General features: G+C 41.6%; 2 protein-coding genes across 13 annotated transcripts in view; both read right to left on the bottom strand.

Annotated features, from left to right (window-relative positions):
- Positions 1–14450, bottom strand: part of CLOCK (clock circadian regulator) — a 121955-nt gene extending 107505 nt beyond the window's left edge. For 2 of the 10 annotated variants that reach the window (XM_054484429.2, XM_063664551.1), the window contains exon 1: positions 13733–14063. The gene's annotated coding sequence lies outside the window, so the exon portion shown is untranslated. Of the gene's footprint in view, positions 1–3136; positions 3200–13431; positions 13649–13732 lie in introns of those variants that run through there. The other 8 variants (XM_063664547.1, XM_063664552.1, XM_054484433.2 and 5 more) reach the window with 6 other exon arrangements.
- A 9067-nt stretch (positions 14451–23517) lies between these two features.
- PDCL2 (phosducin like 2) overlaps positions 23518–25222 on the bottom strand; it is a 36963-nt gene continuing 35258 nt past the window's right edge. For all 3 annotated transcript variants that reach the window (XM_054484425.2, XM_054484427.2, XM_054484428.2), the window contains exon 6: positions 23518–23700. In XM_054484425.2, the coding sequence (XP_054340400.1) occupies positions 23546–23700 (155 nt within the window). In that variant the 3' untranslated portion in view covers positions 23518–23545. The remainder of the gene's footprint in view (positions 23701–25222) is intronic.

Raw genomic sequence — 25222 nt, 5'->3', positions numbered from 1 at the left:
GGAAGTGAGGAGCGCCTCTGCCCGGCCGCCCAGTCTGGGAAGTGAGGAGCGCCTCTGCCCGGCCGCCCCGTCTGGGAAGTGAGGAGCGCCTCTGCCCGGCCGCCCCCTCTGGGAAGTGAGGAGCGCCTCTGCCCGGCCGCCCCATCTGGGAGGTGAGGAGCGCCTCTGCCCGGCTGCCACCCGGTCTGGGAGGAAGTGAGGAGCGCCTCTGCCCGGGCGGCCCGGTCTGGGAAGCGAGGAGCGCCTCTGCCCGGGCGGCCCCGTCTGGGAAGCGAGGAGCGCCTCTGCCCGGCCGCCCTGTCTGGGAGGTGTACCCAACAGCTCCGAAGAGACAGCGACCATCGGGAGCCGGCCATGAGGACGATGGCGGTTTTGTTGAAAGGAAGGGGGGGGGGAAGTGTGGGGAAAGGAAGGAGAGATCAGATTGTTGCTGTGTCTGTGTAGAAAGGGGTAGGCATAGGAGATTCCATTTTGTTCTGACTAGGAGAAATTCCTCTGCCTTGGGATGCTGTTGATCTATGGCCTTTCCCCCAGCCCCCTGCTCTCTGAAACATATGCTGTGTCAACTCAGGGTTAAATGGATTAAGGGCGGTGCAAGATGTACTTTGTTAAACAGATGCTTGAAGGCAGCATGCTCTTTAAGAGTCATCACCACTCCCTAATCTCCAGTACCCAGGGGCACAAACACTGCAGAAGGCCGCAGGGTCCTCTGCCTAGGAAAACCAGAGACCTTTGTTCATGTGTTTATCTCCTGACCTTCTCTCCACTATTATCCTATGACCCTCCCATATCCCCCTCTCCGAGAAACACCCAAAAATCATCAATAAATACTTCATAAATTTAAAAAAAAAATAAAAATAAAAAAAAATAAAAAAAAAAAAAAAAAAAAAAAAAAAAAAAGTAAAAAAAAAGATGCAGGAGAGTGGATACTTGTTTACTAAATTCAAGACACACTACAAAACTTTTGCTTTTCAGTAAACTCTCGATGTTTTCCTTTTTGCCTGTATCTTAAAACATTAATGTATACAGAACCCAATAGTAATAAAATGTTTTGTACATTTGTTTGCCATTTAATCTAGCTTGTACTACCCTATGATTAACAGCACTGAAGTAATTAATAATTACAGTTGTAATATGCAGTGAGTCAAGTGGAGCATCAGTGGAACAATACCAAACTTGAAACGAGTGCTTATTCTACTCTCAACTATCACCAAGCCAATCCTCCTCAAATTCTTCCAAAGAACTAAATGTGAGAGAACATTTCCAAACCCATTCTAAAAGGCCAGCATTACCCTGATATCAAAACCAGACAAAGATATCACAAAAAAGGAAAGCTACAGCAATAAATCTAATGAATACTGATTTTCTTACTCTTAAAAAAAATACTAGCAAACCAAATTCAACAGCACACAGTCTATGTGCTGTTGTACTGCAGAATCTAATACTCCTGGGTATTTTTGTTATAGCAGCCAAAACTAAGATATCCATTCTATCCTCACATGCTAATAGACTCTAATCTCCTACACCTTGATTTGGTTTTCTCTACAATACAAATATCCATCTAGCATATATTTAACTCACTAGTTTCTCATCTGGTTTCCTCAGTAAGAACATAAGCTCCCTGAAGGCAGGGCTTTGTTCCCCAGCAGATAGGATAGTAGCTGGCAAACAGCAGAATGCTCAATAAATACTTGCTGAATGAACAAGATGAAGACCACCATTAAAGGTATACTAAAAGACTTTAAAGCACTACTGAGAAAAATGAAATGCCTAAATGAATGGAGAGGTATATTGTGTTCAAGGATCAAAGGACTCAATGTTGCTATCAATTTTCTTTAAATTAATCTATAGAGTAAATACAACCCTAAACAAAATCTCAGCAGCCTTTTCTGCATAAAGTGACTTTTTTTTTTTTTTTTTTTTTTGAGACAGTCTTGCTCTGTCATCCAAGCTGGAGTCCAGCAGCACAGTCAATGGCTCAGTGCAACCTCAACCTCCTGGGCTCAAGCAATCCTCCCATCTCAGCCTCCTGAGTAGCTGGGATTACAAGCACATGCCACCACGTCTGGCTAATTTTTTTCTATTTTTTTGGAGAGCCAAAGGCCTCACTATATTGCCACTACACTCCAACCTGGTCAATACAGCAAGACCTCGTATCAGTATAAAAAAAAATTTTTTTTGCTTCTTGACCGTGGTGATTACAAGAACGTTTAGGTTTGTCAAAACTCAATCTGCATACTTAAATTGGGCAGATTTTAACATATATACATTATATCCCAATAAAAATTTTTAAAAAATATACATAAAAAACTGAAACCCAACAACAAAATACCTAAAGAACACTACATAAAACAGCTCATAAATATTGAGTATTCTGCATACCTTTAAAAAATAACAGGGGCCAGCTAAAGTGGCTCATGCCTGTAATCCTAATACTTTGGAAGGTCAAAGCAGGAGGATCACTTGAGCCCAGGAGTTCAAGACCAGCCTGGGCAACAAAGTCAGATCCTATCTCTGCAAAAATAAATGTCAATAATAATAATAGGAAATTGTCTGCACTTAGGTAAAATGAACTAGTTTGAAGCAGGCCAATACTCTTGCTAAGAACAACTTAAAAAGCCAAATAAATTATAAAAATCATATTTTTAAAGGTAGTGAGCTGTGGAAGCATGGGAAAGAAGAAGGTCTAAAATTCCAGTGACAGGAGAATCTTTTTTTTTTTTTGAGATGGAGTCTTGCTCTGTCACCCAGGCTGGAGTGCAGTGGAGCAATCTTGGCTCACTGCAACCTCCACCTCAGAGATGGGGAGAATATTTTAAAGGTATTTAGATGACCAGCATCTGTCTTTTCCCTGGGAGTATTTCCTAATTATTGCTTGGGCTAGAGGCTGAAAATTGAGGCCTGACCTGTGTAAAATATTGTTGCTGAGGAACACAGAAGCCAGGACAGCTTTTGGTGTTCACACAGGGCTGGAATAACAAAACTAGGAGACTAATTCTCCTAAAAAGTTTCACGCAAGGACCTCAAGCTCAAAGGTGGTATCTCCCCTCAGCATATTTGCTGAATTTTAAAACGTGCAGGGTAAAAGGCTACAAAGTTAACTAAAAAACTTTGAAAGGAAAGTGAAATTTCCTACCTTTGGCATTGCTAAAGGGACAAGACCAACAGGCTTTGAAATGAAAGCCTTAGAAGACAACATCTGAAAAAACAAGGAAAAATAAGGATAGCAAACTATTAAAATAGCAACCCAGCCTCCACATAATTTAAGATGATGGGCTCCTGATATGGGTTGGATGTTTGTCCCCTCCAAATCTCATGATGAAATGTAAATGTAATTCCCAATGTTGGAAGTTGGGCCCAGTAGGAGGCAACTGGATCATGGGGGCAGATCCCTCATGAATGGTTTAGTACCATCTCCTCAGTAGTAAGTGAGTTCACACAAGATCTGGTTGTTGAAAAGTCTGGGACCTGCCCCACCTTGCTCTCTTGCTCCCACTCTTGCCATGTGATGCACCTGCTCTCCCTTCACTTTCAGCCATGACTAGAAACTTACTAAGCCTCACTATAAGCAGATGCCAGCACCATGCTTCCTATACACTTTGGAGAACCGTAAGCCAATTAAGCTTCTTTTCTTTATAAATTACCCAGTTTCAGGTACTCTTTTATAGTAATGCAAACAGATAATACAGCTCCCTAGCCTATCTGCATAGAAAATGAACTTCCACTTCCCCCACCCCTCTCCCAGTCTGGCAAAATGTACCATTACCTGGTAATGCTTACTTAATTTTTTTACTACACAATGCCTGGCAGTCAATAAAAAATTATGAGACATAAACAAAACAATCAACAGACCTGACCTAACTGACATTTCTAAAACACTCCAACTAACAACAAAACGCACATTCTTTTCAACTGCACATGAAGAACACTTACCATGATAGAATATATTCTAGGCCATAAAATAAATCCAAATAAATTTAAAATTCTCTCATTACAATGGAATTAAAAATAACAATGATCTCTGGAAAATCCTCGAATATTTGAAAACTATATAACACACTTATAAATAAACTATAGACCTAATAAGACATCAGGAAAGAAATTATAAAGTACTCTGAATGGAATGAAAATGGAAACATAATATATCAAAAACTGGAAATGGCCAGGAGTGGTGGCTCACATCTGTATCCCAGCACTCCAGGAGGCCAAGGAAAGAGGATTGCTTGAAATCAGGAGTTCAAGACCAACATGGGCAACACAGTGACATCCTTGTCTTCAGAAAAAATTTTAATAAACTCTGGGCAGGTGTGGTGGCTTATACCTGTAATCCTAGCACTTTGGGAGGCTGAGGCAAGTGGATTGCCTGAGCTCAAGAGTTGAAGACCAGCCTGGGCAACATGGTGAAACCCTATCTCTACAAAAAAATACAAAAATTAGCCAGGCATGGTGGCACATGCCTGTAGTCCCAGCACTTAATAGACTGTGGTGGGAGGATCTCTTGAGCCCGAGACATCGACGCTGTGGTGAGCCATGATTGGGCCACTGCACTAAAGCCTAGGCAACGGAGTGAGACCCAGTCTCAAAAAAATAAAAATAAAAATAAAAAATTAGCTAGGCATGGTGGCACATGCCTGCAGTCCCAGCTACTCAGGAGGCTGAGAGGTCAAGGCTGCAATAGGCCATGATCATGCCACTGTACTGCCTGAGCAGTAGTGAGACCTTGTCTCAAAAAACAAACAAATAAATTATAAACAATTAAAGGGAAGTTTATAGCATGCTTACATTAGAAAAGAAAAAAGGTCACAAATCAATGACCTCAGCTTCTATCTTAAGAAACCAGAAAAAGAAAACAAATTAAACCCAAAAGTAAGCTGAGGAAAGGAAATAAAGACCAGGGCAGAAATAAGAAAACCATAGGCAGTCAATTAAACTGAAAGTTAACTTTTCAAGAACCTCAATAAAATCAATAAACTTCTAGCCAGACTAATCAGGGAAAAGGGGAGCAGAGACAAATTACTAGTATTGGGAATGATACTAAATCTCTACAGGTTATACAGATATTAGACTCATTACACTTTCTACAGATATTAAAAGAACAATAATAGAGTATTATAAGCAACTTTTTGCCAATAAATGCAACAAGTTAAATGAAATGGGTAAGTTCCCTGGAAAACTTACCAGGCATGTGAAGAGACAGAACAGTACAACCATATGACCAATAACCAACAGAAAAACAAACAAGATAAACAGACCAATAGATGAAGCTGATATTGGAAAAGACAAGCATTTAAATAACTATAATTAGTATGTTCAAGAGAACTGGAGTTGATTACAAGTCTATAAAACAAGATCAAAGGAATACTCTAGAACTCAAAACCACAATGTAAAATTAAGAACATAAAAGATTAGTTTTGACAAAAAGAGAAGATAGTTTTGGCATACTGGAAGGCAGGTCAATAGAAAATATCCAAACACAGAAAAAAAATTTTTTCAACATGTGGAACATGGTAATTAAGTTTAATATATGTGTAATTAGGATCCAAAAAGAAAAAAGGGGCAGAATATATGAAAAGGTGATAACAGAACCTTCCAAAACTAAAAGGCATCCAGCTAGATTCAAAAAACTTTATAAACATAAAGCAACAAAGAAAACCACATCTGAACACATCATAGTCAAAGTGCTTTAAAAGTAACACAGAGTCTTAAAAGTAGCCAAAGAAAAATAAAAGACACATTATCCTCAGCAAGAATATAGTTAATACATTGCCTTCAATAAGAATGGTAGCTGACTTCAACAAACAGAAAGGAAGACAGAAAGCGACCAAACATTCTTAATGTGTTGAAAGAAAGTAACTACCAACTTAGAACTTTATAGCCAGTGAAAACACACTTCAGGCCAGCCACAGTGGCTCATGCCTGTAATCCTAGCACTTTGGGAGGCCAAGGTGGGCAGATCACTTGAGGCCATGAGTTTGGAGACCCATGTGGCCAACATGGCAAAATCCTCTCTCTACTAAAAATACAAAAAATTTAGCTGGGTATGGTAGCACATGCCTGTCATACCAGCTACTCAGGAGGCTGTGGCATGAGAATCATTTGAACCCAGGAGGCAGAAGCTGCAGTGAGCTCAGATCACGCCACTGCACTCCAGCCTGGGCAACAGAACAACAACAAAAACATGTCTCAAAAAACAACAACAACAACAACAACAAAAAAACAAAAACCACTTCAAAAAAGGTGAAACTGCCGTGCATGGTGGCTCACACCTATACCCAGCACTTTGGGAGGCCAAGATGGGGGGATCTCTTAAGCCCAGGAGATCAAGAACAGCCAGGGCAACAAGACAAGACCCCGCCTGTACAAAAAATTTAAAAATTAGCTGGGCATGGTGGCATATGCTTGTGGTTCCAGCTACTGAGGAGGCTGAGGTGAAGGATTGCCTGAGCCCAAAAGGTGGAGGCTACAGTGAGCCATGTTCATACCACTACACTCCAGCTTGGGTGCCAGAGTGAGACCTTGTCTCAAAAAAAAAAGAAAAAAAAAAAAAAGGTGAAATTGAGATATTTTCAGAGAAACAAAAATAGAAAAAATCACTGATAGTAGGTAGGCCAGTATCAAAATGCATGATATAGGGAAGTGACCGTATTAATATTCTAAAAATTGAAAACAACTTCAATGTCCAACAGAAGATTGATAAGTAAATTATTACACAGGGATGAGAATGTTACATACCTACTAAAAATAATCACATAGCAGAAAAATACTGACATGAAAATATGTTGATGATTCACTGTTAACTGAACAGCTTGCACTACAGTGGACTACATTATGAGCCCATAACATAAGTATACATATACGTGTATGTATACATATATACTTACGTATACATAAGTATACGTACACAAATACAACAAAATGCAGGAAGCAGATAGATAATCAAGAAGATTAACAACAACACTCTTGGTGGTATGATCTCCAACGATACTGTTTTAATTTTTTTTTTTTTTTTTGAGACTGAGTCTTGATCTGTCACACAGGCTGGAGTGCAATGGCATGATCTCTGCTCACTGCAACCTCTGCCTCCTGGGTTCAAGCGATTCTCCTGCCTTAGCCTCCCAAGTAGCTGGGATTACAGGCACCCGCCACCATGCCCGGCTAATTTTTGTATTTTTAGTAGAGACAGGGTTTCACCATGTTGGCCAGGCTGGTCTCAAACTCCTGACCTCAAGTGATCCACCCACCTCGGCCTCCCAAAGTGCTGGGATTACAGGTGTGAGCCACTGTGCCCGGCCTAAAATGTAATCTATGCTTTCTTAGTGTTTCCCAAGTTTTCTACATTAGGGATGTGCTATTTTTTAATTGGGGGTAAGAGAGGAGGGGAGGGGAGGGGAGGGGAGGGGGGGGAGGGAGAAAGGCAACTCTTTACATTAAACCATGTTTTAATACAAATGATAAGTTCTTAGCTAGGCATATGGTCTAACCTTTATTGGTATATCCCCCATGTGTGCTTTTTAGTTTTTTTTTTAAATACCAAAACCTCCCAACATGAATCAACCTGTACTTTCATTTTCCACTATTTGGACCTTGAGAGCTTCCTCGAAAGTTCTAGCAGGGGAGCGCAGCTACTCGTATACCCTTGACCCAAGACCAGTCCTCCTCTATTTGGGATGGTCGTCCTCTTTGACCGAGCATGCAGCTTCAGCTTCGGGAGGGACGCACATGGAGCAGTGAGGGAGGAAGGGGACACCTGCCGAGCCAGCCAGATGAGCTGAATCAACCCTGGGGATCAATGGGGTAACATGTCACAGCCAGATACCCCTCACATTCAATTTTCCACTATTTGGGATGAGAATTAAAAATGTTAAGTACCTGAATGTGACCTCTTTGAAAAAGAAACTTAATATTCGTCATTATTAATGTAAAAAATGAAAATATTTCTGAAAAATGAAAAGCAAATTATATCCGAAACAGCATACTTTAAAAGACAAAGTAATCCATAAAATTTTATTTTTCACAAGTGATTTCTGTAGACTTCTAAGACTTAAAATTAACAGAATTACATCTCTGTGAAATATCGAACTAAAGTAATAACTCAGAGTTGAGGCTGTAAGAATAAGTTTAAATAATTTAATATTTGCATAATCAAAAAAATGGAAAAAAACAAGAATCTCTTTATCTACCTGTTTCACAGAAGTTACACCTAAGAGGGCTTTTAACAAATGGTTGTAAAGCAACCTGTAAATATAAATGCCATTATGTAATTACAGTCAATTAGTAACAATTATATTGCTCTGACACTTGAGTGTTCTATAAATAATTCATACAACTCCATCTAGAATTTTTGATTCAGAAAAGGAGAAAATGCAACAGCCATTGGTGTAATGCCTACAAGGAACTTAAAAAATGTTTTACTTTATGCATCTGTAAAATCTATAAGGAAACAGATAAACATCAAAAGGTTTAGCTACAATGCGGAACTTTGACTTTTCCCCCACAATGTTGTTTTATTAAAATAGTCACAGTAAATAAATGCTTTATTTGACACAGCACTAGAAGTAAAAATGTGGGGAAGAGGTGACATAAAATATATGTTTCAAGATTGAGATAAGAGGAAACAATTTTCTTTTAATATAAACACTGGCTGACATATTTGATGGTAGACAACAGTTAACTGATAGGATTTAATTTCCTAATTTTTCTAGCAATCCTGAAATGATTAAAGAGGCTATATTATAATTATCAAATAAAACATCAAATGGTTCTTTCCAGCGGGAAAGCTTAAAAAAAACTACCGAAATAGCTATCAGTCTCACAGATGCCTGCTAAAAGAACATAACAACTCCTTACATTATCAAGAGCTAAGATCTGAGCTAAGTTTCCTTTCTTAACTAATTAAAAGGTTGAGATACGTATTCTCCCTCAAAACCCCATGTCTCTCCCCCAACCAAAAAAAAAAAAAACAGCCAGAAATAGGCTCATCCTTACAAATGTTGTATGTAATTTTCTTATAAAATCTGTCATTTTCTACCCTGTGTTATAATGTCTATGCTTTTCAGTTGGGCACGGTGGCTCATGCCTGTAATCCCAGCACTTTGGGAGGCTGAAGTGGGCAGATCACCTGAGGTAAGCAGTTCGAGACCAGCCCGGCCAACATGGAGAAACACCGTGCCTACTAAAAATACAAAAATTAGCCGGGTGTGGTGGCAGATACCTGTAATCCCAGCTACTCTTGGGAGGCTGAGGCAGGAGAATCACTTGAACCAAGGAGGCAGAGGTTGCAGTGAGCTGAGATCACGCCACTGCACTTCAGCCCAGGTGACAGAGCGAGACTCTGTCTCAAATAATAATAATAATAATAATGTCTATGCTGTTTTAACCATACTAGATTTCAAAACCACTGAAGGTAGGGTCAATTGTACTGCATCTTTCTAGGTATCTCCCATAGTAAATAGTCTTGATTAATACTCTGAACTTTTTGCAAACTCTATCAGCTAAAAAGAATTAAAGTTTGGTAATTCTTTGTAACCTGGTTTAAAACAATCCCTCTGGAACTATTAGAGAACCAGAGGGATGGATGGAGGAGAGGGTAGTGCATATTAGTTGTTTGTTGTCAGTTAAGCAAAAGCCAGACCAAAGAGCCTCTTCTCTCCTTTTCCCTTCAAAAGCTAAATTTTATCCAAGTCAGTATCAGTGTCCCTTAGCTAAGGACAGTCTGCTTAGGTTCACTTCAGAGGAGCTCAAGAGGCTGGTGTAATCTACCAGGCTTTCATAGGAGTCTACAAGCAAGTACAGAAGGAAAAAAAATCAAAGTTTAACCCATACACTATCGATCAAGTCAAAAGCCAAAGAAAATCCTAAAACTTGGACTCTAAATAGAGTCCTATAAAATTCATAGAATCCAAGCACTTTTTGGGTTTGTTTTGTTTAAAACAGGGTGTGACTCTGTTACCAAGGCTGAACTCCTAGATTCAAGTGATCCTTCCACCTCAGCCTCCCAATTAGCTGGAACTGTGGTGCGCACCACCCCATCTGGCTAATTTTTTTTAAAAAAATTTTGTAGCAAAGAGGTCTCACTATGTTGCCCAGGCTGGTCCTGAACTCCTGGGCTCAAGCCATTCTCCCACCTCGGCCGCTCGAAGTTTACAGTGAATTAAATCTATACCAGATAAAACTCACATCAGTATGACCTCCCTTCAAACTCTGCAAATGCCTCCATAACAATTGGCCCCTCACTAGTGAAAAGATGAGTATGACCTATGGTCTATATCAGATGTTAAGCTTTCTGACAGGCTCCAAGTCATGTCCCTGTCCTGTAGGTAATAACAGAGCCCATACTAGAGGCAAAATGGCAAAGCAGATGATCATTCAAGACGATTCCGTTTTCAAGGCTGAAAAGGACATATTTGCAAATGCACAGAAAAAGATCTAGAAGATCATACAGTGGTGTTAACAGTGTTACCCTTCAGTCAAGGGTATAACAGTAGCTGTGCTCCCTAGATTCCTCTGGGGAGGAATGTGAGCTAGAAGTGGATGTAAAGGGGTTGTCACTTATTATATATACACTGTATTAACTTATGAGCATCAATTTACTTCTGTAATTTTAAAAATAAGAGTCTCAGCTACTCGGGAGGCTGAGGCAGGAGAATCTCTTGAACCTGGGAGCCGGAGGTTGCAGTGAGCCAAGATCACGCCACTGCACTCCCGCCTGGTGACAGAGCAAGACTCCGTCTCAAAAAAAAAAAAAAAAAAAAAAAAAAAAATATTGAAATGTAATTCCATTTTTTAAAAAGATTGAATGGACCCACATGGAATTCAAATGAAAAATAAGTGACACTTTGCAGAAGTCTATTAGAAAAACCTACATATCAAACAGAAATAATACAAGTATCCTATCCTACAAAATAAAAAAGAATACTGGTAATATTACAAAAATGCCCACAGCAACTGCAATCCATTACTCACTATTCACTACTTTGATTATACAATATTAGTCACCGGGGGAGTTTGAGGGTCCCCTCCTAAAATTATATCTCATCTAACAGCTGCCTGTGCAGTCTTAACCTCATTAAACAGATTTTCAACAATCCACAGTCCTAAAAAAAAGTTCATTTTGTACACTATTTTTTCATGAGAAACAACCAGACACACACCCACACACACACCCTCCAATTTACATTTCACTGGGGTTCATGTTTGATTTCCTCAAAAGAAAGAAAAGTTTCCCAACCTGAAAAGCAAACTAACCTGGACAATCAAGTTTACTAGCACTTTAAGGGAATGTTCACATTCTCCTCACGATTGTTTGTCATGAAACTTTGGGGTTAAGTAAAATTTTACCCATCTATGACTCCTGAAAAAAAGAGGAGGGGGAAACACATCTACACTCTGAAAGCAGCATAATCCAGCCATAATGCCAAATGTAAACAGTCATTATATATTTTAGCAAGGCAAGATATAATTAAACATCTTTAAAAGATAAATGCCTGTGACCTCTGCAATCTTAAAAACTAAAGTGTAAATAGTCATAAAATGTATCCCAAACTTCCTTTTTAGTTGATTTTCCTAAAAAATATGAAAAGCAATCATATTGAAAATGACTCAAATCACCATAAATTAGGCAACAAAAATCACACAAATTATTTGGGGGAGGAGGATTTTTGTTTAATCCAGTTTATGAGTCCATAATATACACAAAAATTTGAAAACATGAAGACATACACATAATAAATCTCATTTCCCACCATTCCCTGACTTTCTCCCTCTCCTCTATTGTTACTAGTTTTCTAAATCCTCCCATAATTTCTTTATATAAAGAGCAAACATAAATTTGTATTATTTCACCTCGCCCTTAAGATGTAACACATTAATCACAAAGTACTACTACACCTTGCTTTTTTCACTTCATAACAAATTTTTGCAATCTTTCCATGTTAGTACGTAGAAAGCTTCCTTATTCTTTTTTCATAACTGATTATGCCTAGCTTTAGAACATTTTCAGTCTGCTTTCTTCAGGTTTTTTTTTTCTTTTTTTATTATTATAAGTTCTAGGGTACATGTGCACAACGTGCAGGTTTGTCACATATGTATACATGTGCCATGCTGGTGTGCTGCACCCATTAACTCGTCGTTTAGGTATTTCTCCTAATGCTACAGGCTAACCTTTCAAGACATTCTGTTCAGCCAACCACTTAACACTGGAATTAATTTCCTTCCCCCAAGATTTGAAAACCAATCAGATTTGAGGTGTCCCAAGGGATAAGTTTCAGAGAAAGCAACTCATTATCTAAATTACATCCTTTTAAGAATGTTTATTTTCAAACAGGTAGAGGGGAATATTGCACAATTTTCTCTAATCGCTTAAAGCTACAAATCAGAACGCAATCTTCAAAGTGAAATTACCTTTGATTTGGGGGGATCAGCGTTATAGTCAAATCAACGACTGTAAAAGTTTACTTCTTGTGCTTTTCTTCCACCGTTAAATTTTTTTTATTTTTTAAAGAAGGTTAGAAAGCCTTAAAGTCTAATAGCATGGCATTCTAATAGCAGGAAACCACAATCTGATCTGATCTTTCATCTGCCAGGTCAGAGACTGAGGCTTTTATCTTGCACAATTAGGCTCACCTACCATCAACAAAAGGACCTCTACAAAGCTACAAACACTTTCAAAGAATATAAACTCTGCGGCGCTGCGTGTAGGAAATTACACTCCAGGGGCCAGAGCGCCAGAGCCAACTCCAGAAAACCCAGCTTCACTGGCGGAAAGAAATCTACAAACGCCAGCGGCGGTCGTCACCGGGGAATGGGAAGCGCGGGTGGACGGAAAAAGAGAAACTGAGCGCCTCGCTGCCAATCCTCGAACCCGCGCGCGGTCGCTGGAGTCAGACGCTAAGGGCCGCGCGCTGTCCAGGGACGGAACCCCGGAACCACGACCACTAACGGAACCAGCCCGCGGCCGGCAACGGCGGCCGTTCGGACTGCGGACCGCGGCACGCGGGCCGCACCGGGAGGGCGGGGGTTCCTCGGAGGAGCTGGCCTCCCCGGCGCCCCATTGGGCGCTGCTCCAAACGTGCCCGAGTGGTGACAGGAATAAAGTGGGTCACAAGGCCTAGCGGGTCCCCAGCGAAAGCTCTCTCGGCACCCAGTCCCCGGCTTTCCCCGCCTCCCAGCTGCTGGAATCGGCCGCAGCTCCGAGCGCCCTCAAGCCGCCCGGCCCCGCCGTGCACCCCATTCCCGCCCCTGCCCCGCAGGTAACCCCAGCTGCCCCAGAGGGCCTCTCAGGCAGGGCGGGCCTCGGCCCGAAGTCCTGGGAAAAGACACACTAGAACGAGACGCCAAACTTGGGCTTCAGCTCCCGCCTTCCCCACCCTTGGCCGCCGCCCCCCGGCCCCACACACACCGCCCCCCGCTCCCTCCCCTTCCCCGCGCCCTCACCGTGTGGCTTGCGGCGGCTCCGGCTTCTTCCCTCCCCCACCCAGGTCTCCCGCTGCGGTGACTCGGAACCACTACCCCGCCTGTGTCCAGGAGGCGCCGCGGCTCCCACCTCCAGCAGCACCTGGGGCTGTGAGTGGCGCCCCCCACCCACCCCCCCCAAAAATTCGCCGCTCTTGTGGCCAGCTCCTCCTCCCCCTCCCTTCCCTTCCCCTCCTCCACCAGCCCGGGAGCGCGCATGCGCCGCCAAGGAAGCCAACCGGCGCTCGGCAGGCCCTGGGCCCACCGGGCGGGCGCCTCTCACCCGGAGCGCTCGCGGCGGCGGCGGCGGCCAGATTTCCTTCGCGCTCTCGCTCTCCGGGGTTTCCTTTTTTAAACCGGCAGCCGCAAGCCGAGTCCGTGATTGCGCCCCCTCCCGGCGCATGCGTCGTCAGCAACCCCGCGGGCTCCGACGGCCGGCGGAGGCTCTGCGCTCGCCCCTCCCCTCACTCTCCCTTTCCCCGGCGCGGCTCGGTGCGCATGCGACTTGCCCCGTTAGGCAGCACGGAGCCGCGCCAGGGGATCCCGGACGCCCGAAGAGACTCCCGCTCCCCTTGGGCCGAAACCTGGCTCTGCAGGCGCACCGTTCCCTGCCCCGGCCGGGAAGGGCGCCGGTTACTAGAAAGCCGGGGAGGCGGGGCCTGGTCGGGTGGAGGGCGCGGCCGGCCGGCAGAGCGCTAGCCTTAGGTCCTGGAGGCCCTTTGGCTTTCCCCCCGTATGCCGGGGGCTAGGAGGAGGAGGAAGAGCTTCCTGCCGGATGAGGGATCCGGAGGCCAGAAAGGGAACCCGCTCTCCCTTCCAAAGCAAAACACTGCCGACGCCAGGTTAGATTTTTCGGGTGTTGGCAGGAGACTTTTTCCCCCAGTGGCATCACTCGCGTTTCCTCTCCTGGTACGGGGAGAGAAGAGTTGCAAAGGCGCCTGGACCGCCAGTAACATCCTCTCCCATCTCCTGAAGGAGCGCGGCTTGGGTTGCTTCTTATTGGTGGGTGGGCCTGGGGAGACAGGGCATGCGCCCTCGGCCGGAGGAGGGAAGCGACAGGAGGTCGGGATTTATTTGCTCATTTGGAGATTTTCCCCTGGCCTTTTATTAAAAACCAAGTGACAGTATAATGGAAGATGGGGAATGAAGCATCAGAAATAAACCAGGACCCTAATTTGCATGGATTTCCTCGTTGGAACAACGTGTGACTACTACTTATCTTCGGGAAATTACTTCCCTTGATGCGTTAAGGCACATTTGGTCTACATGAGAAAGCACATTTCAGTGCTTCTACTGGAAAAGAGATCTGTACAGTCTTAATTCCTAGTAATTCCTATGTTTTAATGAATATCCTTTGGATTTGAAATAAAAGCCATCTTCTTGTTTCAAAAAATGCACTTTTCTGGCCATAAAATCCTGCCTTTAAAGTAACAGTCACCTCAGTAAACATTTTCAATTCTTGCTGTATGCTCTGGGCAAAAGAACATCAAACTGAAGCACTTATTCAGATCCTTGATCCTTCACCTAAGGATTTTTCTTTCAGGAGTGGGAAAACATGATTTGTTAATTTACCCCATCATATAGCAGAAGATATTTTGGTCGACATTTTTGCCTGTTCAGCATTCATTCCCTATTCTGATAATTTCCTTTGAAGAACTATAATTTATTCACTCTCAGTCCATATGGTCTGAGCAGGACACAAGGGGAAGGCATATTTGAGTTTAATCCTCGGTTGCAAACTACAGTTCCTAAGAAGGGTGTTACCTCTTTACCAATGGGTTTAAATCTGGGAGAATGGAGACCTGGAGCCATCTTTCCACACGTGAATTCTGAGAAAGAAGGCAACATGGAAAAAAAGCAGATTTGAAGACAGAGGTTTGGCCTAAAGACATGTTTTAGGCCTGGAAACAAATGTAGATTAGATTCCTCTGGAAATTTCGTTAAACCAGTCAGTAAATTTTTGCATCTGTTTTATTGCTTAAACCAGTGAGAGGTTTTCTTTCACATGCAATCAAGAGTCCCGACTGACAAGAGGTAGGTAGCAAGACGGGAGGCAAAGTTAGTAATACTGATAAGGTAGGTTGCAGCCAGACAAGAGAGGGTTTGAATGCTTTCCCTAGGATGGATTTTTGAATTTTATTCTAGAGACACTGATCCCTCCTTATATTCCCCACCATCTAGAACATATTATCTTCAAAATACCTTTGCCCTTTTTAATGATTTCATTGTCCTCTCAGTCACCAAGATCGAACCATGTCTATCTTTGACTCCTCCCTCTTTCACTGTATTTAATTATTTACCAAGACCTGTTGATAATCCCCCGTTTTTCTGCCCAGTCCTCTCTCACTGCTTGAAGATTTCCCACGGTTCAGTTCACAGCTTCTCCTTTCTCCCACATTCTCTCCAAGAAAAAAAAAATGTACTGGATATGTCTTTTTTTTTTTTTTTTGAGACAGATTTTTTGAGACAGAGTCTTGCTCTGTTGCCCAGCTGGAGTACAGTGGCATGATCTCAGCTCACTGCAACCTCTGCCTCCCGGGTTCAAGCAGTTCTTCTGCCTCAGCCTTCCAAGTAGCTGTGATTACAGACTCCCACCACCACACCAGCTAATTTTTGTATTTTTAGTAGAGATGGGGTTCCACCATGTTGGCCAGGCTGGTCTTGAACTCCTGGCCTCAAGTGATCCACCCGCCTCAGCCACCCAAAGTGCTGGGATTACAGGCGCGAGCCACTGTACCCAGCCTGTATTGTATATTTCCAATAGCCTTTCCAACTTCCAGATCCCACATTTCCATAAAACAAAAATCCTGCCTCATAGTTTCATAGATCCTAAATTTATATTCCATAGCCTTAAACATAATTTCAGATATTCTGTTCACTCTTTCTTGTGAACCTTGCTATCATTTAAACTTGAGTATTTCCAACTCCTCTGTCAACTGATTTCCCCCAGTTGGTAGGCAACGTATCATAGTGGTTAAGAGTACAAAATTAGGATCTTAACTGCCTGGATTTAAATCATAGCTTCACCACTAATATTCTGCATGACTTTAAGCAAGTTATTTCTCTGTTCTTTAATTTCCTCATCTGTAAAATGGGATAATTACAATACTATCTCATAGCGTAACTGAGACAGTGTGTGTCTGTATGTGTGTCTGTAATTTTATCTGGTACATAAGAAATCCCATAGAAATGTTGGCTATTCTTGTCAATGATGTTCCTTTTTGGGTAATTTTCATGTCTCTTTTGCTCTAGTTCTTGCCCTAACATCTGTGTCCCATCAGTCACAAAGTCATATCTGTTCTTTCATAGTAACTCATTCATTCATTGACATTCCTAGTTTTACTACCATACTTTAAGGTGAATTGGAGAACAGGAAGCTTTAAGATATGCTTAATAGAAAATATAAGGTTAAGTATTTTTTTAAAGCTTGCATAGTTTATTCAGTTACTCATATTCTTTCTAATCCCTTTAAAACAGAACTACAAAACCCTGCCTCATAGCTGAGGTAGTATTATAGACTTTGTGGTCAAAATTCTTGGCTTAAATTCTGACTAATGCTGAGAGATAGTGAGCAAATCAAGTAATTCCTCTGAGCTTCAGGTACTTATCTGTAAAGTTACAAGACTAGGCATTTCAGAGAACTGTGATGATCAAAGGTAAATTAAACTGCTACATAAAGGCTAGGTGGTGATGATGGTGGTTGTAAATCTTTACAATTTCTTGTTGGAACCCTAGGAATAGCTGAAATGACTCACAGATTTTTAACTCCAGCCTTTACTTCTCCCTTGGGCTCTATACACACATGTCTGGTTATCTACCTGATGTCTCTTCTTCCGTATCACAAATATCTTGGATGCTTCCTTCAATCTATTCTCCACAGAGCAGTCAAATTATTTTGAAAATATAAATGAAGTCACGTTATTTTGCTCTAAAACCCCTTTTGTCATTTCCCATTACATACAAATTTCTAATTATGGTCACAATAACCTGTTTGATGTGGCCCCTCCCTACCTCTCCAACCTCATGTCTTACCATTTTTTTCCTTTTCCTGTGACACTCCAACCCAGAAACTGCCTTTCATTTCCTTGCTAATTTCTCTCTGCTCTCAGGCTTTCATGCATGCTGTGCCCTTGCCTGGACCCCTCCTACCTTTTCTCATGGCTGGCTCCTTCTCAACCATCACATCTAAAGATCTAACTACCCTATTTAAGGAGGTCTCCTTCCAACATCCCACCTGCCCCCCCACCACCAATAATATCCAAAGTTATTCTCTTCTATTGTGTCCAGTTTCCCCCATAATACTTGTTAAGTTTAAATTATGTATATATTAGTTATATGTATATATGATATTTGTTTTCTTATTAACTATTTTCCCTACCACCACAAGATAAACTCCAGAAGGGCGAGAACCATGTGTTTTCTTTGCCACTGTATGTGTAGCATCCACTTCAATACCTCAGGTGAGCTGGGTAGAGTGACACATACATGTAGTTCCAGCTGAGCCGGGAGGATTGCTTGAGCCCAGGAGTTAAGGAATAGCCTGGGCAATGTAGTAAGACCCCATCACTAGAATAAATTAATTAAATTTAAAAAATAAAAACCAGGCTGGGTGTGGTAGCTCACGCCTGTAATCCCAGCACTTTGGGAGGCCAAGGCAGGCAGATCACTTGAGGTCAGGAGTTTGAGACCACCTGGCCAACATGGTGAAACACTCTCTCTACTAAAAATACAAAAAAATTAGCCGGGTGTGGTGGTGCACGTCTGTAGTCTGAGGCTTAGGCAGGAAAATCACTGGAACCTGGGAGGCAGAATCTGCAGTGAGCCCAGTTTGTGCTGCTGCACTCCAGCCTGGGTGACAGAGCAAGAGTCAGTCGAGGCAGGATAATCACTTGAACCTGGGAGGCAGAGGCTGCAGTAAGCCCAGATCACGCTGCTGCACTCCAGCCTGGGTGACAGAGCAAGTCCATCTCAAACAAACAAAACCACCAATGCCTGAGGTGAACGAATGATTTAATGAGTGAATGAAATGCCAGAAAGAAGATTTTTAGGATCATCTTTATCCTAAATTATGACTAGGCAGATTATTGTCAAGGGGCAGCCTAATGTGCATGAAAGTGTGTCCGGAATTTATTCCTTCCGGTGGGTTCTTGGTCTCACTGACTTCAAGAATGAAGCCACAGACCCTTGCAGTGAGTGTTACAGCTCTGAAAGATGGTGTGTCTGGAGTTTGTTCCTTCAGATGTTCAGATGTGTCCAGAGTTTCTTCCTTCTGGTGGGTTTGTGGTCTTGCTGACCAGGAGTGAAGCCGCACACCTTCGCAGTGAGTGTTACAGCTCTTCAAGGTGGCGCGTCCGGAGTTGTTTGTTCCTTCTGGTGGGTTCGTGGTCTCGCTGATTTCAGGAATGAAGCCGCAGACCCTCATAGTGAGTGTTACAGCTCATAAAGGTAGTGTGGACCCAAACAGTGAGCAGCAGCAAGAGTTATTGTTAAGAGTGAAAGAACAAAGCTTCCACAGTGTAGAAGGGGGCCTGAGTGGGTTGCCCTGCTGGCTTGGGTGGCCAGCTTTTATTCTCTTCTTTGGCCCCACCCACATCCTGCTGATTGGTCCATTTTACAGAGCACTGATTCGTCCATTTTACAGAGCACTGATTCGTCCATTTTACAGAATGCTGATTGGTCCATTTTACTGAGTGCTGATGGTGCCTTTACAATCCTTTAGACACAGAGTGCTTTAGACACAGAGTGATGATTGGTGCATTTACAATCCTTCTTAGCTAGACACAGAATGCTGATTGGTGCGTTTTTACAGAGTGCTGACTGGTGCGTTTACAATCCTTTAGCTAGACACAGAGCGCTGATTGGTGCATTTACAATCCTTTAGCTAGACACAAAAGTTCTCCAAGTCTCTACCCAACCCAGAAGCCCAGGTGGCTTCACCTCTCAAAAGTACAAAGGACAAACAAACTAAAATCAGTCAGTGAAATATGATGTGACTAATACCATTCTAGTGATTGAATACTTGAGAACCAGCAAGAATATGTAACACTAATAGATACAGCTAATACTTGTAAAGAAGATGCTGACTGAAATCTAAAATAGGGTACAAGTGCATGAAGTACCTCACCTTCTAAACAGCTGCCAACATTTGGGGTCAGATACCCACTCCTTCACCCAAGGATAAAAGTTGGACAAAAGGGATCTACCATAGCCAAAACCTCCAACTCTCTACCCTCAGACCACATAAGTCCAACACTTGGCAAGAGGAAAAACACCTGACAGAATCACGGAAGCCAGGTTCCTGGGGTGTACTATGGTTTTTCCTTTCCTTTTTATGCCTCACCCTACCCCAAGTGAACAAGACTCCAACAGAATCAGCTAGGTGACTGAGGGAGGGAGAGTGGCATCTCATTCACTGTCAAACTTGCTGATATTGCCTTGTACCTACATGAAACAGGAAAAGAGTTGGAGAACTAGCTGGCCAGGGAGTGGGCTGAAATAAAGCAATCTACAACATCTACCATGTGGTATAGCGAGGATACCAAGGATGTGTAAGTTTCTCATGGGCCAATTGATGCTGCATAGAAAATGCTGTCCAGGTTTGAACCATCTTGACACTGAAGGGGGAAAGAAATTCTAGCAGCAAGAGGCTGGATTTACTTCTGGGAGAGGAAACTAAGAGAGTTAGAGATAGAGCTAAGACTGCTCCATCTCCTGTGTCGATCGAGGGACTGTGCAGTTGGGAAGCTGTTTCAGAGTTTCTAGGAGAACTCAATGTGCCCCATTAAAGAGTGAACATTTGGATGCAGTATTCATTGTACAGTTAAGGAAATTTATCCCCTTCATCCCTATTCTCTCTCCCAGTCCCCAACACTAGAGGGATAGGCCCTGAATGTGTTACTGATAGAGGGTCTTGACTGCAAGGTGTCCAAGTTCTTGGCGTTTTGAACTAAGAATTGGACAAAACACCCAGCAAAGCAAAGAAAGTAAGAATAAAGCAACTAAAGAACAAAAGCAGAGATTTATTGAAAACGAAAGTACACTTCACAGTGTGGGAGCAGGCGTGAGCAGTGGCTCAGAATCTTCTTCGGTGCAAATACCCCCTAGAGGCTTCCCATTGGCCACTTCATTTCATGAAGTGGTGGCTTGCAATTGGTCTGAGTGGTTGCCAAAAGCAACCAATCAGAGGCTAAGGTGAAGTTACAAAGTTGCAAACGAACTCTCAGCCAGCAATCAGTGTGATTGGTTGCAGACAGCCAATTTCCCATCTGCTACGCACAGAAGGTGGGGGTTTGCAAAGTAGCCTCTGGTCCTTTTGTTACTTAGGCATGGAAAGTTAGGGTTTTCCTTTAAATCTAGCTCTAGGAAGTTGGCGTGAAACAGCCTTAGGTTCCCTGCCTCCAGACCTTATTCTCCTACCTCAAAAGGAGAGGGAAAAACTGGTTAAAAACCCCACCTTTCATCTTCAGAGTTGCTTAAGTCACAAGTTCAGCCAGAGAATGTTTGCTTGGAACTGACACTGGAGTGTTCAACTAGACAGACTTAATAACCCACACTGTGGGATGGGTAAAAGAAGATGCTCAGGTTGTCTTTAAAGGATTTGCTGTCTAGTGCTTCTCGAATTTTAATGTGCATATCACCTGGAGATCTCATTAAAATGAAAATTATGATTCAGTTAGTCTGGGATGGGGCCAGAGATTCTGCATTTCTAACAAGCTTCTTAGGAATGCTGCTGATTCTAGGACCACATTGACCACATTTTGACAAGAAAGGCATATAAAATAGAGAAGGGAGATTCAATAGAGCACAGTTGCCAAGAATAGACAAAAATATTAGGATAAAATATCAATTTTTATAGATAAAAATGACTGAATATTGGCAATTAAAAAAACTAACTTTGTACTCCATTGAATATTCATTCAGTAAAATGGGGAACAATATTACATATTAAATAATTTCTGCATATCCTGACAAATATTGTTACCCTAGTCAAATGAGAATGTATACATGAAGCACTATGGAAGTAGTAGTGACCTGTGTTGGTAGGCATCAATCAGTCCTTGCTAAAAGAATGTGTGTGTGCACTTTGTTAAAGAGCGGGGCTGAAATCACAAGCAGTCAGTTCTAACATGATACAATTTTATTATTTTTACAAATGTTAAAGTCTTCAGAACTGTTTGTGGGTAAAAACTTACTGCCACCTGGTGGATCTGAGTTAAGACAAAGGGAAATAAATATCTTTTTTAAGCTCTTCAAAATACTATTAGTATTTCTTTTGTTCTTTTAACTTTAAAAAGAAAACAGATAAATATGTATTTACTTTTTAAAAGACTACATTTAGGGGGACTTTCTGCATTTGGTTTCAATTGATGGGGAAAATAATGTATATGAATGTTATTTTGATAAATATGGTTATATGCATTAGATGTTATATGCATTATAGGCATTAGAGTTACATTGTAACTTTAGAAGATGGCTCTTCCTTTCATTTCCACAGCTATTTTTATCCTGAATAGTAACTTATCCATCCATTTCTGGAAGGTTCAGGAATTGGATAAATAAAACTAGGTAATTACCTCTCTGACATGTGTGTGTAATGCTGTAATAAAGACCACTGTGTGGGACCTCTCTGAACTTTCCTTCATCTAGTCCCAAGATGTATCTCAGAAGAATTTTCCTAATCCTTCCCAGAATTAGATCAATTGATTTTACCTGGTGAAATAAATTCTCATTACCTTACTCAAATATGTATTTAACTTTCCTTCCACTTCATGGTTCTCTGTAGCCTCTAAGATCCCTAAACCCCCACCAATAGCAAGAAAGAGCCTTTTCTTGACTCAATGTTCAACTGCCTCAATTCTCACCAATTTATTTTTGTAATCTAGGCATTTAAACCTAGTCTAGATTCTCTTACAAATATCAGTGAACATCCATAATGAGAATTATGGATCATGAATACAAACAAAGTAGAAAAAAATCTGTTACTGAAGTATTATATGCTGGATTTACCAACCTTTCCTCTAAAAGTGGTGTTCATTATTATGCCAAGACGAAACATCCTATAGGCCTTCTGCAGTGTACTAATGTATATTTTCTCATGATGAATTCTTCTGTGATTACTGTTAAAAATAGGTCATCCTACAATATATTTTTCTCACCTCTGCTCAGGATTTAGAAAGTTACATGGTGTAGTGTTCTAATGATTCTATAGTTTAACTATTAATGAGAATACTTAGTAATTTTCTAACTTAATAGTAACTACTCAGAACAATAATAATGAATAGAGATGTTTTTTATGTACTTTTCAGAATCTATTAATTGCATTATGCTATTAAGTGGTTAATGTTTTAATAGGTAAGGGATTCCAAAGAAAAAGCATTATGGTCATAAATTTAAAACTTTTTACTTAAGTCTCTAGATTTTAAAATGTGTTGACTTAAATAAAATTTCATGGTTTTCTTTCATTGCTTTAATTTGTAGTTCTCTTTGGAAGTGAGTAAGCAAGAAAGGTCTTGTAACATTTGTGTTTTTGTCCAACATGAGTTAGAAAAAGGATAAACCACAGAAAAATACTAAAGGCTTAACACAAATTCTGTTTTTTTGTTTTGTTTTGTTTTGTTTAGAGATGGAGTTTCGCTCTTGTTGCCCAGGCTAGAGTGCAATGGCGCGATATCGGCTCACCACAACCTCTGCCTCCCGGGTTCAAGTGATTCTTCTGCCTCAGTCTCCCAAGTGGCTGGGATTATAGGCGTGTGCCATGACACCCAGCTAATTTTTGTATTTTTAGTAGAGACGGGGTTTCTCCATGTTGGTCAGGCTGGTCTTGAACTCCCGACCTCAGGTGATCTGCCCGCTTTGGCCTCCCAAAGTGCTGGGATTACAGGCATGAGCCACGATGCCCGGCTGCCAAATTCTATTTTTTTCAGAGGCAATGAATATTCTGAAATGCCTGGAAATTTTTAAAATGACATATATGCCGTAATTCTAATATAAAAATGAAAATAAAATCTATTTATGACTTTTCTGATCCCTAATTATAAAAGCAGTCATAAGTAAAACATTCAGTACACATATACTAAAAGCTATTTATTGAATATTTCTATTTGGTATCATTATCACTGTTGGAGCTATCACTGTCATCATGAATAGAAGTGTTTCTAATTGAAGATACCATCATATCTACAATGTCTTTTTTCGGGTTTTCTTCCAAATCAGTCTGTATTGCTCCAACTTCTGCTAGCTGCCATTCAAGTTCTGTAATAAATAACCCATCATTCAGTTAAAAATCGTGAAAAAATGAATAATTTTTCATCTATGTGGAACAGGAGCTGACTCTTAGTAATATTACCATGGAAATGATTATATATTTATTTATAGTTTTTTTTTCTTTTTTGAGACAGAGTCTCACTCTGTCACCCAGGCTAAAGTGCAGTGGCACAATCTTGGCTCACTGCAACCTCCGCCTCCCAGGTTCAAGCGATTCTCATGCCTCAGCCTCCTGAGTAGCTGCAATTACAGGTGCACGCCACCACACCCACCTAAGTTTTGTTATTTTTTTAAGTAGAGTCAGGGTTTCACCATGTTGGCCAGGCTGGTCTCAAACTCCTGACCTCAAGTGATCCCCCTACCTTGGCTTCCCAAAGTTCTGGGATTACAGGCGTGAGCCACCATGCCCAGCCTGATGATATCTTTAGAACCGGGTGACAGTAAAAGTACTACAATGTCAAAATATACATTGGATACAGCAAAGTTATACTGAAAGGGAGAAATTATGGTTAAACTGGGTCTTAATCTGTTTTGTGATAACAGAATACCTGAGACTTGAGTAATTTATAAAGAACAGAGATTTATTTCTTATACTTCTGGAGGCTCAGAAGTACAAGGTTGAGGGGCCTGCATCAGGTGAGGGCCTTCTTGCTGAAGTTATCCCATGGCAGAATTCAAGTGAGTTAGAGAAGGTGAGTGAGAGAGAGAGCAAGAGAGGGCTGAACTCACTTTTAAAACAAACCCATTCTCATGACAACAACCCCACTTCTGCAATAATGACATTAATCCATTCATGAGGGCAGAGACCTCATGACCTAATCACCTCTTAAGGTCCCACTTCTCAACACTGTTTTACTGGAGAGTACTAATTTTGGGGGACACATTCAAATCATACCATTCCACCCAGCCCCCAAAATTCATGTCCTCTCACATGCAAAAGACATTCATTCTATCCCAGTAGCCCCCAAAGTCTCAATTTGTTCCAACATCAATTCAAACAGAGTCTCATCTAAATCAGATATAGGTAAGACTCAAGACACAGCTCATACTGAGGCACATTTCCCTCCAGCTGTGAGCCTATAAAATTAAACAGGTTGGCCGAGCGTGGTGGCTCACACCTGTAATTGCAGCACTTTGAAAGGCTGAGGAGGGCGGATCACCTGAGGTAAGGAGTTCGAGACCAGCTTGGCCAACACCGTGAAACTCCATCTCTACTAAAAATACAAAAAAAAAAGAAAAATTAGCTGGGCGTGGTGGCAGGCACCCATAATCCCAGCTACTCAGGAGGCTGAGGCAGGAGAATCGCTTGAACCCGGGAGGCAGAGGTTGTAGTGGGCCGAGATCGAGATCGCGCCATTGCACTCCAGTTCGGGCAACAGTGCAAGACTCCGTCTCAAAAAAAAAAAAAAAAAAAGAATGAAGTGAAATTTTAACAAATGGTGTTGAAACAATTGCATTTTTTTACAGAAAAAAAGTAGATACATTCCTGATATGGTTTGGCTATGTCCCC

The sequence above is a fragment of the Pongo pygmaeus genome, chromosome 3 (genome assembly GCF_028885625.2).
Source record: "Pongo pygmaeus isolate AG05252 chromosome 3, NHGRI_mPonPyg2-v2.0_pri, whole genome shotgun sequence".
Taxonomy (NCBI): domain Eukaryota; kingdom Metazoa; phylum Chordata; class Mammalia; order Primates; family Hominidae; genus Pongo; species Pongo pygmaeus.
Note: the sequence above shows the minus strand (reverse complement) of the source record. Positions and strands in the feature narration are given on the sequence as shown.